Source organism: Salmo trutta, chromosome 19 (assembly GCF_901001165.1).
Source record: "Salmo trutta chromosome 19, fSalTru1.1, whole genome shotgun sequence".
In the NCBI taxonomy this organism is placed as follows: Eukaryota; Metazoa; Chordata; class Actinopteri; order Salmoniformes; family Salmonidae; genus Salmo; species Salmo trutta.
This window is the reverse complement of record NC_042975.1, coordinates 26,222,720-26,237,315: the sequence shown is the minus strand read 5'-3', so window position 1 is coordinate 26,237,315 and position 14,596 is coordinate 26,222,720. Positions and strand designations below refer to the sequence as shown.

General features: G+C 41.2%; 1 protein-coding gene across 1 annotated transcript; it reads left to right on the top strand.

Annotated features, from left to right (window-relative positions):
* The first annotated feature begins 4,497 nt into the window (after positions 1–4,497).
* Positions 4,498–14,172, top strand: LOC115154235 (uroplakin-3b). Its single transcript, XM_029700255.1, has 6 exons — positions 4,498–4,884; positions 6,303–6,470; positions 6,674–6,908; positions 7,096–7,178; positions 7,393–7,522; positions 13,449–14,172. Exons 1-6 carry the CDS (start codon positions 4,815–4,817, stop codon positions 13,510–13,512), a joined length of 750 nt encoding a protein of 249 aa, XP_029556115.1. The 5' UTR covers positions 4,498–4,814; the 3' UTR covers positions 13,513–14,172.
* The last annotated feature ends 424 nt before the right edge of the window (positions 14,173–14,596 follow it).

Below are 14,596 nucleotides of genomic sequence, written 5' to 3'. Positions count from 1 at the left end.
AGAATGATCAAATTATCATTTTTTATGTATTTATCTTTGTCCTTTCACAGTTTTATCAGTCAACAACACTCCTGCAATAACACCTTCCAGCTTTGCTGGGAAACTAACCTCCAATTCAGTGATACTGATGCCTCCAAGGTGTTACTTCGACAGTCTGAAAAATGTCCTGCTCTTCTGCTACCTGTGAAATATGGCTGGTACCTGCAATAGATACAGGTACTGGAATTCTCATTTTTCAAAGGAAATATAAAACCATATGGCACACAGGAAGAGCAATTGAACATTCTTACATATTTGATTTATAAATAAAAAGACATGCAATGTCAACATTTTAGAAAGTTTGGGTGCACCGAAGTTACTACAGTATGAAGTACTTCACATACAGAAAGAACAAATTTTAAAAAAGCACATAATTGAATTTTTGTTATTTCTTATTCTACATCCTTGTTACTGTTCAACAGGAGGCAGCACTTTTGATGCCGACAACATGAATTCCAACATTGACAGCCTCTCCTGATCTGACCACCTTCTCTTCCAACACCTAAAATAACTATTTCCTGACCCCCCGTTGTAACAGTATACTTCAGGGCTGGCTCTGCTGGGAACTGTTCCACTATTAACTGTAATGGAGTATTGCCTGTTGATTCCATTGCCAGATCAGAACCCCTCCTTCACCCCAATGCATTCATTGACTTTGGATCTAAGTTGAAGTACCATTTTGTGGATTCAATGCAACCAACCTTAATTATGACCTTCAAGAATATGATAATATATCTGTATCTATCTTCTCCTTTTTCAGATTTAAGTATGTTCTCATCAACCCAGCGAACTAGACAGTTGTTACAGTTGTCTCTGGTCCAACAACATCACTCTTTACTTCCTATATATTTTCTGAATCTATATAGTCAATCGGAAATGTCCATGTACCTCTGCTTAACTTAAAAACAATATCATTGTCTATTCCTCCAGTGAAAAACCCTGACAGCATTAATGATGTTCTTGCGGGAAGGTCTGCGGCCATGACTGTCATAACATCTGTTCTGTGTGCCTTCTTGGCCTTGCTGCTGCTGCTCATCATGATTATCTACGCCCTGTGAGTTATATAACCTACCACCTTTCCCAGTTGAATTTCATAGACATCGGGACAGTTGTTGGGGTGTTCTATGTTCTGCCACATTATGCCCATAACAACAGGTCCAGGAGTTGTGCTTTTTGGTTCATAATGGTTTAAAATAGGGATGGAGATGGTCCAGCTGCTGACGTGTGTGTGTATATAAACTCAGCAAAAAAAGAAACATCCTCTCACTGTCAACTGCGTTTATTTTCAGCAAACTTAACATGTGTGTATATTTGTATGAACATAACAAGATTCAACAACTGAGCCATAAACTGAACAAGTTCCACAGACATGTGACTAACAGAAATGGAATAATGTGTCCTTGAACAAAGGGGGGTCAAAATCAAAATTAACAGTCAGTATCTGGTGTGGCCACCAGCTGCATTAAGTACTACAGTGCATCTCCTCCTCATGGACTGCACCAGATTTGCCAGTTTTTGCTGTGAGATGTTACCCCACTCTTCCACCAAGGTACCTGCAAGTTCCCAGACATTTCTGGGGGGAATGGCCCTAGCCCTCACCCTCCGATCCAACAGGTCCCAGAGGTGCTCAATGGGATTGAGATCCGGGCTCTTCGCTGGCCATGGAAGAACACTGACATTCCTGTCATACAGGAAATCACGCACAGAACGAGCAGTATGGCTGGTGGCATTGTCATGCTGGAGGGTCATGTCAGGATGAGCCTGCAGGAAGGGTACCACATGAGGGATGAGGATGTCTTCCCTGTAACGCACAGCGTTGAGATTGCCTGCAATGACAACAAGCTCAGTCCAATGATGCTGTAACACACCGCCCCAGACCATGACGGACCCTCCACCTCCAAATCGATCCCACTCCAGAGTACAGGCCTCGGTGTAACGCTAATTTCTTCGACGATAAACGTGAATTCGACCATCACCCCTAGTGAGACAAAATCGCAACTCGCCAGTGAAGAGCACTTTTTGCCAGTCCTGTCTGGTCTAGCGACGGTGGGTTTGTGCCCATAGGCGACGTTGTTGCTGGTGATGTCTGGTGAGGACCTGCCTTACAACAGGCCTACAAGCCCTCAGTCCAGCCTCTCTCAGCCTATTGTGGATAGTCTGAGCACTGATGGAGGGATTGTGCGTTCCTGGTGTAACTCGGGCAATTGTTGCCATCCTGTACCTGTCCCGCAGGTGTGATGTTCAGATGTACCGATCCTGTGCAGGTGTTGTTACATGTGGTCTGCCACTGCGAGGACGATCAGCTGTCTGTCCGGTCTCCCTGTAGCGCTGTTTCAGGCGTCTCACAGTACAGACATTGCAATTTATTGCACTGGCTATGTCTGCAGTCCTCATGCCTCCTTGCAGCATGCCTAAGGCACGTTCACGCGGAGGATTAGGGACCCTGAGCATCTATCTTTCGGTGTTTTTCAGAGTCAGTAGAAAGGCTTTTGTATCTTAAATTTTCATAACTATTTCCTTAATTGCCTACCGTTTTTAAGCTGTTAGTGTCTTAACGACCGTTCCACATGTACATGTTCATTGTTTATGGTTCATTGAACAAGCATGGGAAACAGTGTTTAAACCCTTTACAATGAAGATCTGTGAAGTTATTTGGATTTTTGCCAATTATCTTTGAAAGACACGGTCCTGAAAAAGGGAATTATCTTTTTTTGCTGAGTTTATCTGGATTTGACTGTCCATTTCCATAGTCTGCTATGTAGCATGTATCTAATATGCTACCTGACATTAATTGATTTCTCCAACCCTCTATGTCCTCTGCAGTTGCTGTCGGAAGGAGAAACAGACCATCCAAGTTCCAGGATCATTGCGCATGTATGCCACTCACAGCTTGAAGGATCCGTCCCCCTATGTAAACCCTGTTTATGAGGATGAGCCACAGAGAACCACAGCCTCTCGTGTCCAAAATTCCACTAACCCAATTAGGCTCAAGAGCTACACTGACTATGATTTGCCAAAACCAGACACAGAATTGTAGTGAGGGTTTGAAAGAGGAAAATGTTGCATTTAGTGGTCCATTCATGATCAATATGTTTATGATATTACGGCTGGGGGAGAATGCAAATTAATAACTAGTTTGATGGCTATTTAGAGGTCTACTTTTGTTGTTTCATTAAAAATAACTTGAGTTGAGCCATGTTTAAAATACAATGCTAAAAGTCACATATTATAGACTACATGTATTTGGAAGCAATGATTGGGTGCACCAAGTGAATCAAACTTATTTAACCTCATATTAGTTGTATTTTTTTATTTTTACAATAATTAAAATAGAAAGAGAAGTACATAATAATAACAACCCATTTCCCTCATGTCCCCTATATGGCGTCATCATTACTGTGTAATGTGTAAACACACCTGGTGTGTTCAGATTTGCAGCATTAATGTACAGTAAGCCCCCTAGCCTTTTTGGGGCCGTAAGCAAAATGTTGTTCCCCATAGGAGAACCCTTTGAAAAACTATTTTTGGTTCCAGGTTGAACCCTTTTGGGTTCCATGTAAAACCCTTTCCACAGAGGGTTCTACATGGAACCCAAAAGGGTTATACCTGGAACCAAAAAGCGTTCTCCTATGGAGACAGCTGAAGAACCCTTTTTTCTAAGAGTATACAAGTTTAGATAGCTGGCTAGACTAACCTACCAACTGAATTATTTTTAGCTGATATGGGCTACTTGAGTGACTGTCAGTGACTGACATAACAAGAGGGAAACAGCTGATGCACTAGAGGTCTTCTCTGGTCCAAAAAGTTGGTCCCGAATGGACCCAAGGACAATCAGACCCGTACCCTTACTGACTCGATCAATAATAAAAAGGGGGACTCGGACCCAAACGGAACAATCAAACCCAAACCCGAATGGACCCTAGGACAACCAGTCCAAATCCCGTACCCTAACAAGTCCGGCCCTAGACCAGACCCGATTGGACCAAAGTGACAAAATTATGTTTATCAGCCAAATTCTAACTTTCAGCACTTTGTGACATCGGCTGATGTAAAAAGGGCTTGATAAATACATTTGATTGGTTGATTGATTGCTCTTCTGGTTAACAATAGATTTTTAAATGTTGCCTAGGCCTTCTATAACTCAATAAATTCACCTTATTAGCATAAAATAAATATGCTATAGGCTATGTTGAGCCATGGTCGGGTCCACTCGGGTCTATCAGCTGTAGTTACATAGACCCAAGACCCGATGGCAATCAAACAGGACCTGATCCAGACAGAGGGACAAGTTAGAATTCTGGACCTGGACACAAATTTTGAAACATCACCTTGTGTATTCTACTATTTTTACTCTCAACACTAAGTTTTGTATATATTTTTGGTAGCGGGACCCAAATTGGCCGCCTATATCGCTTATGCATAGGTCTGGCCCAGAGAATAAGTATGTACCGTAGCCTATGTAAACGGGCATTTATTGATTTTGTAGGAATTTATTAATCTTATATTATCATTGGAGGCTTACGATTTTGTGGTTATAATTTAGCAAATGTAATTATACTTTTAAAGTTTTGTCCTTGACAAACGTTTGATAGCGTTTCTCCGGGAACTGTGAACTCCCACAGACTACTCACGTAACACCTACAGTTTTAGTTCACCTGCACACACCATAGAGAAGGCACGGTAACTTACTGGAAAATATATTTTGTCGAGCGAAATACTAATAGTAGAAACATCAGGGGCACATTTTTGACAGTATCAACCCCAAAATATCTGCGATGTCTTGGACGTACATGTTATCATATACATATTTCTTCAGTGTATTTATGTTCGGAGTCCGACCGCAAAGTAAGTGTTACAGCCAAGCCTATATGTTTCAGGGGAGGTAGTGATGTGAGCACAGGGTTTTATTGATAACTTGGACAATGTTTGTTAATCTTTTAATATGTCACAATTTTATAATAGACCTAATGCTTTCTTTTATTCTAACCACCCTTCACGTACATACAGGCTATCATGTCGAAAGAATGCTCTTAATTTAGCTTTTATTATATTTAAGTTATTGAACATAGGCTATCTCTAATAAAGATCAAAGTGTTACAAGACCCTAATCAATGTTTGGTGATCGTAAACAGAATACTTAACAATACTTTATAGCTTTATGTAGCCATACTGGTTAACGTTTTTTATTAACAGATTGAATTATTCGATTTGGTCTTATCCATATCAATTGATAAGCTAAAATTGAAAAATGCTGTTGATGTAGAATAGTTTTTAGGGCTGTTTTACTCCATAAATGATGCTTTTGGGCAACATTAAAAGAGCACGAACAGGTGAAGGATGGTTACTTGAATCTAAGTGTTTGTTTTTAGTTGGATGTGAAATGTGTCCTTATTCTCAACATGCCCTTGTAACCATTCAATATTTTTTGAAAGGAAAAAATCCTCGTGGATGATAAAATAATCGGATAGACTGGTTTTTCAGGAAAATGGACATGGTGCTTTCTCCTGCCCAGGGTGCTTACCCCCGCATGTTTTACTGTTCAACCTTAAGAGATGTTTGTAGTGCAAATGTTGTCTGTATACACCATGGCCTAGCTCCTCATTGAGCCACTACATGCGTGTGGGATTTTCACTATCCAAAACAAGAAATTAGATTTGTATGCACTTTTACTGCAGCATCAGAGATCAGTACAGCTAGTTATGATATTGTTACTGTAGTGAATACAATTATCCATCTGAAAGTAATGACAATCTGAGGAAGCATAATTAGGCCTTTCTACATTGTCTGAGACTAGGGACAGATTCAATAATTTTGTAACATGACAAGACTGGGAGGAAGAACAAGAGTCAAGTTTCTTATGCTCTCCCACAGATAGCATCCAAACCCTGGTAGATTGGTAGTGAGTGGTGTACATCTGTATAAATGTCTTGCATCAGGATCAAACAGCAAAATCAAGAGTATGTTTCTCAGAATGTAGAATCTAGTCCACTAGCTAGATAATGAGCAAATAAACACCCCTTCCTCTTAAGGGCTGTTTATCATCTTCCATGGGAGGGTATTAGGGAAAGAGGCCATTAGATAAACTACTCACAAACTGATATCTTCTCCGGAAATGTTTCTGATCTTACTTCTAAGACAGCAGTGTGGCCCAGCTTTGAGAAAAAGAGTTTGATACAGAGCCATACTGTGATGTTTCATGTGGCTCTGGTTTAAAATGTACAGCATTAAAAGTAGTAAATCGTTTTTCTGTTCTGTTTGTGTAGTTGTGTCTCTGGATCATATTCCTGAGATTCTCCCCTATGAGGCGAGCGGCAGGGTAACCAGCACTACCATTGTGCTGGGCCAGCCTCTGTGCTACTTCAACACACTGACCCAGCTCAAATGCAGTCAAAGCACCTGTCAAGTATGGGCTGCCATCGCCTCTGGACCAGGTAGGTATCAACTGGATGTGGCAAAGTATTTAAAGACATCGAGGGACCGTATCTTAACTTTGATACAAGTATTAATAATGATTCATCCATCAGATTACAATTCCAGTGCAGCTAAATCAAAATAAAATCAGATACTAGATAGATGTACAATTGTCCAGCCCATTGATCATTTTGTCTTTTCTCATGGCCCTTTTGCACATCAGGCATCAACAACTTTGATATTGACAAGCTGGTAGCAGTACAGATCGTCAGTGCCTCTCCATACCCTATTGCCTTCAGCAGCCAGACTAATAGAATGTACTTTGTCACCAAATTGGGTCGCCCTAAGGACTTCCCCTGTGGCCAGTTGCCTGGCATCAAGTACTTCAGAGTAGGTGCGGAGGGCAACTGCACCAACACCAACTGCAATGGGATCCTACCTCCGGGTTCCACTGTCAGGTATCATAATACCATAGCAATATACATCAAGGATGCTTTTGTCATTGTCAGTCTTGAAAGCAACCGACTTTTAACAGCTAAGAATGTCTAAATCCCAACTAATTGAAAAGCATCATTGATGGATTTGTTGTGGTCTTTTTAAGGTCAGTGCGGGTCACGTGTAAATGTGTATTTTCTTATTTTTCAGGGTGAAGTACATCCTCATTGATCCAGTCTCCAGAGGAGTGGTCTCAGAGTCTAAATGGTCCTATCCCATTTCTCTAACATCAAGTAAGATAAAGCCACTAAAATAAACTATGAACATTATTATTACACAGATATAGACTATAATCAGCACAAGATGTTTAACGGTCGTTCCACTCGGGGGAGCTAATAGACCTGGCCTGAATTGAAAATGATGGTTTCAAAAACAGGTTTATTATGTTCCCTCTTAAAGGCCAATTTTACTCAGAGGTTTAAAAAAATTAAAGTGTTCTCTGTGCAGCGAGGTCCTGGTCCTCCATAGATGAGTGGATAGGGAAGCGCTCTGGAGGAATGGTGGTCATCACAGTCATCTCTTCCTGTCTGCTGGCTGTCCTGCTACTGCTGCTGGGAGCTGTGCTGCTACTGGACGGGTGAGGCACACACATATTTTACATTTTTGTCATTTAGCAGACGCTCTTATCGAGAGCGACTTAAAATTCATGCCATACAATACAATACCATATCCAGAGTTTACCCTGGGATGTTTTTCAGCAGCGGGCGCAAAGCTAGTAGGGGAATATTTGTTTTTGTAGAATGACTGTGAGAAGGTCACTTCTGGTGACTTCTTGCATAGGACATTCTACTCCAAACTGCATGAAAATGTAGTTATGTTGACACACGTTCTGAAATATAATTTACCCTTTAAAAGCATTATAACCTGTAGCCCAAGTGACGCTGCATATATGTTTTAAATAATTAGGCTGCAGCATAGGGTTGCTCATCTGCATTTACCTAATTGAAAACCCCCAAAGGACTCTGAATGCATCAAAAGCTTTTAAAATGTCTTTAATCGCCACTGCTCACTCTGTATGCTACAAATATACGTTTTAACTTGTCACTCTGAACTTAAAAGCGTGTCTCGGCAGGTGTGTGTGTGTGTGCGTGCGTGCGTACGTACATACATACAGTTGAAGTTGGAAGTTTACATACACTAGGTTGGAGTCATTAAAACTTGTTTTTCAACCACTCCACAAATTTCTTGTTAACAAACTACAGTTTTGGCAAGTCAGTTAGGACATCTACTTTGTGCATGACACAAGTAATTTTTCCAACAATTGTTTACAGACAAATTATTTCACTTATAATTCACTGTATTACAATTCCAGTGGCTCAGAAGTTTACATACACTAAGTTGACTGTGCTTTTAAACAGCTTGGAAAATTCCAGAAAATTATGTAATGGCTTTAGAAGCTTCTGCTACGCTAATTGACATTATTTGAGTCAATTGGAGGTGTACCTGTGGATGTATTTCAAGGCCTACCTTCAAACTCAGTGCCTCTTTGCTTGATATCATGGGAAAATCAAAAGAAATCAGCCAAGACCTCCACAAGTCTGGTTCATCCTTGGGAGCAATTTCCAAACGCCTCAAGGTACCACGTTCATCTGTACAAACAATAGTACGCAAGTATAAACACCATGGGACCACGCAGCCGTCATACCACTCAGGAAGGAGACGCGTTCTGTCTCCTAAAGATGAAAGTACTTTGGTGCGAAAAGTGCAAATCAATCCCAGAACAACAGCAAAGGACCTTGTGAAGATGCTGGAGGAAACAGTTACAAAAATATCTATATTCACAGTAAAACGAGTCCTATATCGACATAGCCTGAAAGGCCACTCAGCAAGGAAGAAGCCACTGCTCCAAAACTGCCATAAAAAAGCCAGACTACGGTTTGCAACTGCACATGGGGACAAAGATTGTACTTTTTGGAGAAATGTCCTCTGGTCTGATGAAACAAAAATAGAACTGTTTGGCCATAAGGACCATCGTTTTGTTTGGAGGAAAACGGGGGAGGCTTGCAAGCCGAAGAACACCATCCCAACCGTGAAGCACGGGGGTGGCAGCATCATGTTGTGGGGGTGCTTTGCTGCAGGAGGGACTGGTGCACTTCACAAAATAGATGGCATCATGAGGTAGGAAAATTATGTGGATATATTGAAGCAACATCTCAATACATCAGTCAGGAAGTTAAAGCTTGGTCGCAAATGGGTCTTCCAAATGGGCAATGACCCCAAGCATACTTCCAAAGTTGTGGCAAAATGGCTTAAGGACAACAGTCAAGCTATTGGAGTGGCCATCACAAAGCCCTGACTTCAATCCCATAGAAAATGTGTAGGCAGAACTGAAAAAGCGTGTGCGAGCAAGGAGGCCTACAAACCTGACTCAGTTACACCAGCTCTGTCAGGAGGAATGGGCCCGAGATTCACCCAACTTATTGTGGGAAGCTTGTGGAAGGCTACCCGAAAAGTTTGACCCAAGTTATACAATTTAAAGGCAATGCTACCAAATACTAATTGAGTGTATGGAAACTTCCCCACTGGGAATGTGATGAAAGAAATAAAAGCTGAAATAAATCATTCTCTCTACTATTATTCTGACATTTCACATTCTTAAAATAAAGTGGTGATCCTAACTTACCTAAAACACATAATTTTTACTAGGATTAAATGTCAGGAATTGTGAAAAACTGAGTTTAAATATGTTTGGCTAAGGTGTATGTAAACTTCTGACTTCAACTGTACATACATACAGTACCAGTCAAAAGTTTGCACACGCCTACTCATTCAAGGGTTTTTCTTTACATTTACTATTTTCTACATTGTAGAATAAAAGTGAAGACATCAAAACTATGAAATAACACATGGAATCATGAAGTAACCCAAAAAATGTTAAACAAATCAATACAGGTCGGGTGATTGTGGAAGACATCATCTGATGCTGCACTCCATCACTCTCTTTCTCGGTCACATAGCCCTTACACAGCCTGGAGGTATGTTGGATCATTGTCCTGTTGAAAAATAAATGATAGTCCCACTAAGCACAAACCTGATGGGATGGCGTATCGCTGCAGAATGCTGTGGTAGCCATGCTGGTTAAGTGTGGCTTGAATTCTAAATAAATCACAGTGTCACCAGCAAAGCACCATCACACATCCTCCTTCATGCTTCACGTGCAGAGACCATCCGTTCACCTACTCTGCGTCTCACAAAGACACGGCGGTTGGAACCAAAAATCTCAAATTTGGACTCATCAGACCGAAGGACAGATTTCCACCAGTCTAATGTCCATTGCTCATGTCTCTTGGCACAAGAAGGTCTCTTCGTATTATTGGTGTCCTTTAGAAGGCCTGATTCAATCAGTCTCCTCTGAACAGTTGATGTTGAGATGTGTCTCTTACTTGAACTCTGTGAAGCATTTATTTGGGCTGTAATTTCTGAGGCTGGTAACTCTAATGAACTTATCCTCTGCAGCGGAGGTAACTCTGGGTCTTCCTTTCCTGTGGCGGTCCTCATGAAAGCCAGTTTCATCATAGCGCTTGATGGTTTTTGCGACTGCACTTTAAGAAACTTTCAAGGTTCTTGAAATGTTCCGCATTGACTTACCTTCACGTCTTAAAGTTTTGATGGACTGTCGTTTCTCTTTGCTTATTTTAGCTGTTCTTGCCATAATATGGTCTTTTACCAAATAGGGCTATCTTCTGTATACTACCCCTACCTTGCACAACACAACTGAGTGGCTCAAACGCAGTAAGGAGGAAAGAAATTCCACAAATTAACGTTTAACAAGGCACACCTGTTAATTGAAATGCATTTCAGGTGACTACTAAACTATCCGCCGCCATTGTTGCAACCCCTATTACCAGCCTGTTCAACCTCTCTTTCGTATCGTCCGAGATCCCTAAAGATTGGAAAGCTGCCGCGGTCATCCCCCTCTTCAAAGGGGGTGACACTCTAGACCCAAACTGCTATAGACCTATATCTATCCTGCCCTGCCTCTCTAAAGTCTTCGAAAGCCAAGTTAGTAAACAAATCACTGAACATTTCGAATCCCACCGTACCTTCTCCGCTGTGCAATCCGGTTTCCGAGCCGGTCATGGGTGCACCTCAGCCACGCTCAAGGTCCTAAACGATATCATAACCGCCATCGATAAGAGACATTACTGTGCAGCCGTATTCATCAACCTGGCCAAGGCTTTTGACTCTATCAATCACCGTATTCTTATCGGCAGACTCAATAGCCTTGGTTTCTCTAATGACTGCCTTGCCTGGGTCACCAACTACTTCTCAGACAGAGTTCAGTGTGTCAAATTGGAGGGCATGTTGTCCGGACCTCTGGCAGTCTCTGTTGGGGTAACACAGGGTTCAATTCTCGGGCCGACTCTTTTCTCTGTATATATCAATGATGTCGCTCTTGCTGCTGGTGATTCCCTGATCCACCTCTACGCAGATGACACCATTCTGTATACTTCTGGCCCTTCCTTGGAAACTGTGCTAACTAACCTCCACACGAGCTTCAATGCCATACAACACTCCTTCCGTGGCCTCCAACTGCTCTTAATCGCTAGTAAAACCAAATGTATACTTTTCACCCGTTCGCTGCCCGCACCCGCCTGCCCGACTAGCATCACCACCCTGGACGGTTCTGACCTAGAATATATGGACAACTATAAATACCTAGGTGTCTGGCTAGACTGTAAACTCTCCTTCCAGAATCATATGAAACATCTCCAATCCAAAATCAAATCTAGAATCGGCTTTCTATTTCGCAACAAAGCCTCCTTCACTCACACCGCCAAACTTACCCTAGTAAAACTGACTATAATGCTGATCCTCGATTTCGGCGATGTCATCTACAAAATATCTTCCAATACTGTACTCAGCAAACTGAATGCAGTCTTTCACAGTGCCATCCGTTTTGTCACCAAATCACCTTATACCACCCACCACTGCGACCTGTATGCTCTTGTCGGCTGGCCCTCGCTACATATTCGTCGCCAGACCCACTGGCTCCAGGTCATCTATAAGTCTATGCTAGGTAAAGCTCCGCCTTATCTCAGTTCACTGGTCACGATAACAACACCCACCCGTAGCATACGTTCCAGCAGATATATCTCACTGATCTCCCCAAAGCCAACACCTCATTTGGCCGCCTTTCCTTCCAGTTCTCTGCTGCCAGTGACTGGAACGATGTAACGGGCGTCATATAGAGGAGACCAAGGCGCAGCGTGTTAAGTGCTCATCGTTATTTTTTATGAAAACGAACACTAGACAAAATAAACAAAATGACAGCCAACAGTTCCGTCAGGTTATACAAACTAAACAGAAAGCAACTACCCACGAAAACAGAGGGAAAAACAGGCTGTCTAAGTATGGCTTCCAATCAGAGACAACGATAGACAGCTGCCTCTGATTGGAAACCATACCCGGCCAAAACATAGAAAAACAAAACATAGAATGCCCACCCCCTATCACATCCTGACCTACCTAAACAGAGAAAAACCAACTCTCTAGGTCAGAGCGTGACAAACAAATTACAAAAATCGCTGAAGCTGGAGACTTTTATTTCCCTCACCAACTTTAAACATCAGCTATCTGAGCAGCTAACCTATCGCTGCAGCTGTACATAGTGCATCTGTAAATAGCCCACCCAATCTACCTACCTCATCCCCATACTGTTTTTATTTACTTTTATGCTCTTTTGCACACCAGTATCTCTACTTGCACATCATCATCTGCTCATTTATCACTCCAGTGTTAATCTGCTAAATTGTAATTCTTCGCTACTATGGCCTATTTATTGCCTACCTCCTCATGCCTTTTGCACACACTGTATGTAGACTTCCTTTTTTTCTACTGTGTCATTGACTTGTTTATTGTTTTATTGGCTTGTTTATTCCATGTGTAACTGTGTTGTCTGTGTCACACTGCTTTGCTTTATCTTGGCCAGGTCGCAGTTGTAAATGAGAGCTTGTTCTCAACTAGTCTACCTGGTTAAATAAAGTAAAATAAAAAAGCTGGTTGAGCTGGTGCAAAGCTTTCATCAAGGCAAAGGGTGGCAACTTTGAAGAATCTTAGATATAAAATATATTTTGATTTGTTTAACACTTTTTGGGTTATTACATGATTCCATATGTGTTATTTCATAGTTTTGAAGTCTTCACTATTATTCTACAATGTAGAAAATAGTAAAAATAAAGAAAAACCCTGTAATGAGTAGGTGTGTCCAAACTTTTGAATGGTAATGTATATGTTTAAAATGTTTTACATTTTATTAGATTTTGGGGAGCGGCGTCAACATGCTAAATGAATATTGGGGATACACTGCCATACCATAGTAGCACATATCCTAGGAAATAGAAACTTCACCCTACCTTGCTCAACACAAAAATGACTTCAAGGCACTGGCAGCATTGGGGTTAGAAATGACAAAAATGTTGTACTGACCTGATAATGTGGTTGCATATAAACATGTCAGCCTTACGAGAAACGTTGTGCTTCCTGCCTTTCCCTTAACACAGTTTGGGATCATTCCGTGGAGGCCATGACATCACCACTGGACCTGGGATACTGGGACAATACTGATACTAACTTCCTCCACTCTCAGACCAGTACAGCACTCCTCAAGACATTTCTGTGACCATTGATGTGGACACTTCACTGTGCATCTAGCAGAGGCCTAGGATGGAAAGATGCATATGGTTAAACCTTATGTTAATGTTCTGATGCCATTTCTACATGAACATTGCCTTGAAAAAGTATTCAGACCCCTTGGATTTCTTCACATAATTTTTATTGTGTTACAAAGTGGGATTAAAATAGATGTAATTGTCATTTTTTGTCAACAATCTACACAAAATACTCTAATGTCAAAGTTGAAGAAAATGCAAACATTTCTTAAAGATTATCAATCAAATATAGATAGACGTTGCATCAGTATTCACCTACCTGAGTCCATACACATTAGAAACACCTTTGACAGCGATAACAGCTGTGAGTCTTCTTGGGTAAGTCTCTAAGAGCTTTGCACACCTGGAATGTGCAATATTTGCATATTATTATTTTCAAAATTCTTCAAGCTCTGTCAGAATAATGGCTAAACAGCAATTTTCTTTCCATAGTATTTCAAGCAGATTTAAGTCAAAACTGTAACTTGGCCACTTAGGAACATTCACTGACTTCTTAGTAAGCAACTCCAGTGTAGATTTGGCTTTGTATTGTAGTTTATTGTCCTGCTGAAAGGTGAAATCCTCTCACAGTGTCTGGTGTAAAGCAGACTGAAGCAGGTTTTGCGCTAGGATTTTACCTGTTCTTAGCTCCATCCCATTTCATTTTATCCTGAAAAACTCCCCAATATTTGCCGATGCAACCACCACCATGCTTGAAAATAAGGAGGTAGTTACTCAGTGATGTGTTGCATTTAGGCCAGAAAGTGTATTCCTTTACCAGGTAATTTTTGTTCAGTATTACTTTAATGCTTTGTTGTATACAAAATGCATGTTTTGGAATATTTTGTATATTTGTGTTCTTTTCACGCTCTCATTTAGGTCTTTATTGTGGAGTCACTACAATGTTGTTGATCCATCCTCAGTTCTCTCCCATCAGAGCCATTAAACTCTGTGGCTGTTTTAAAATCACCAATGGCCTCATGGTAACATCCCTGAGCAAT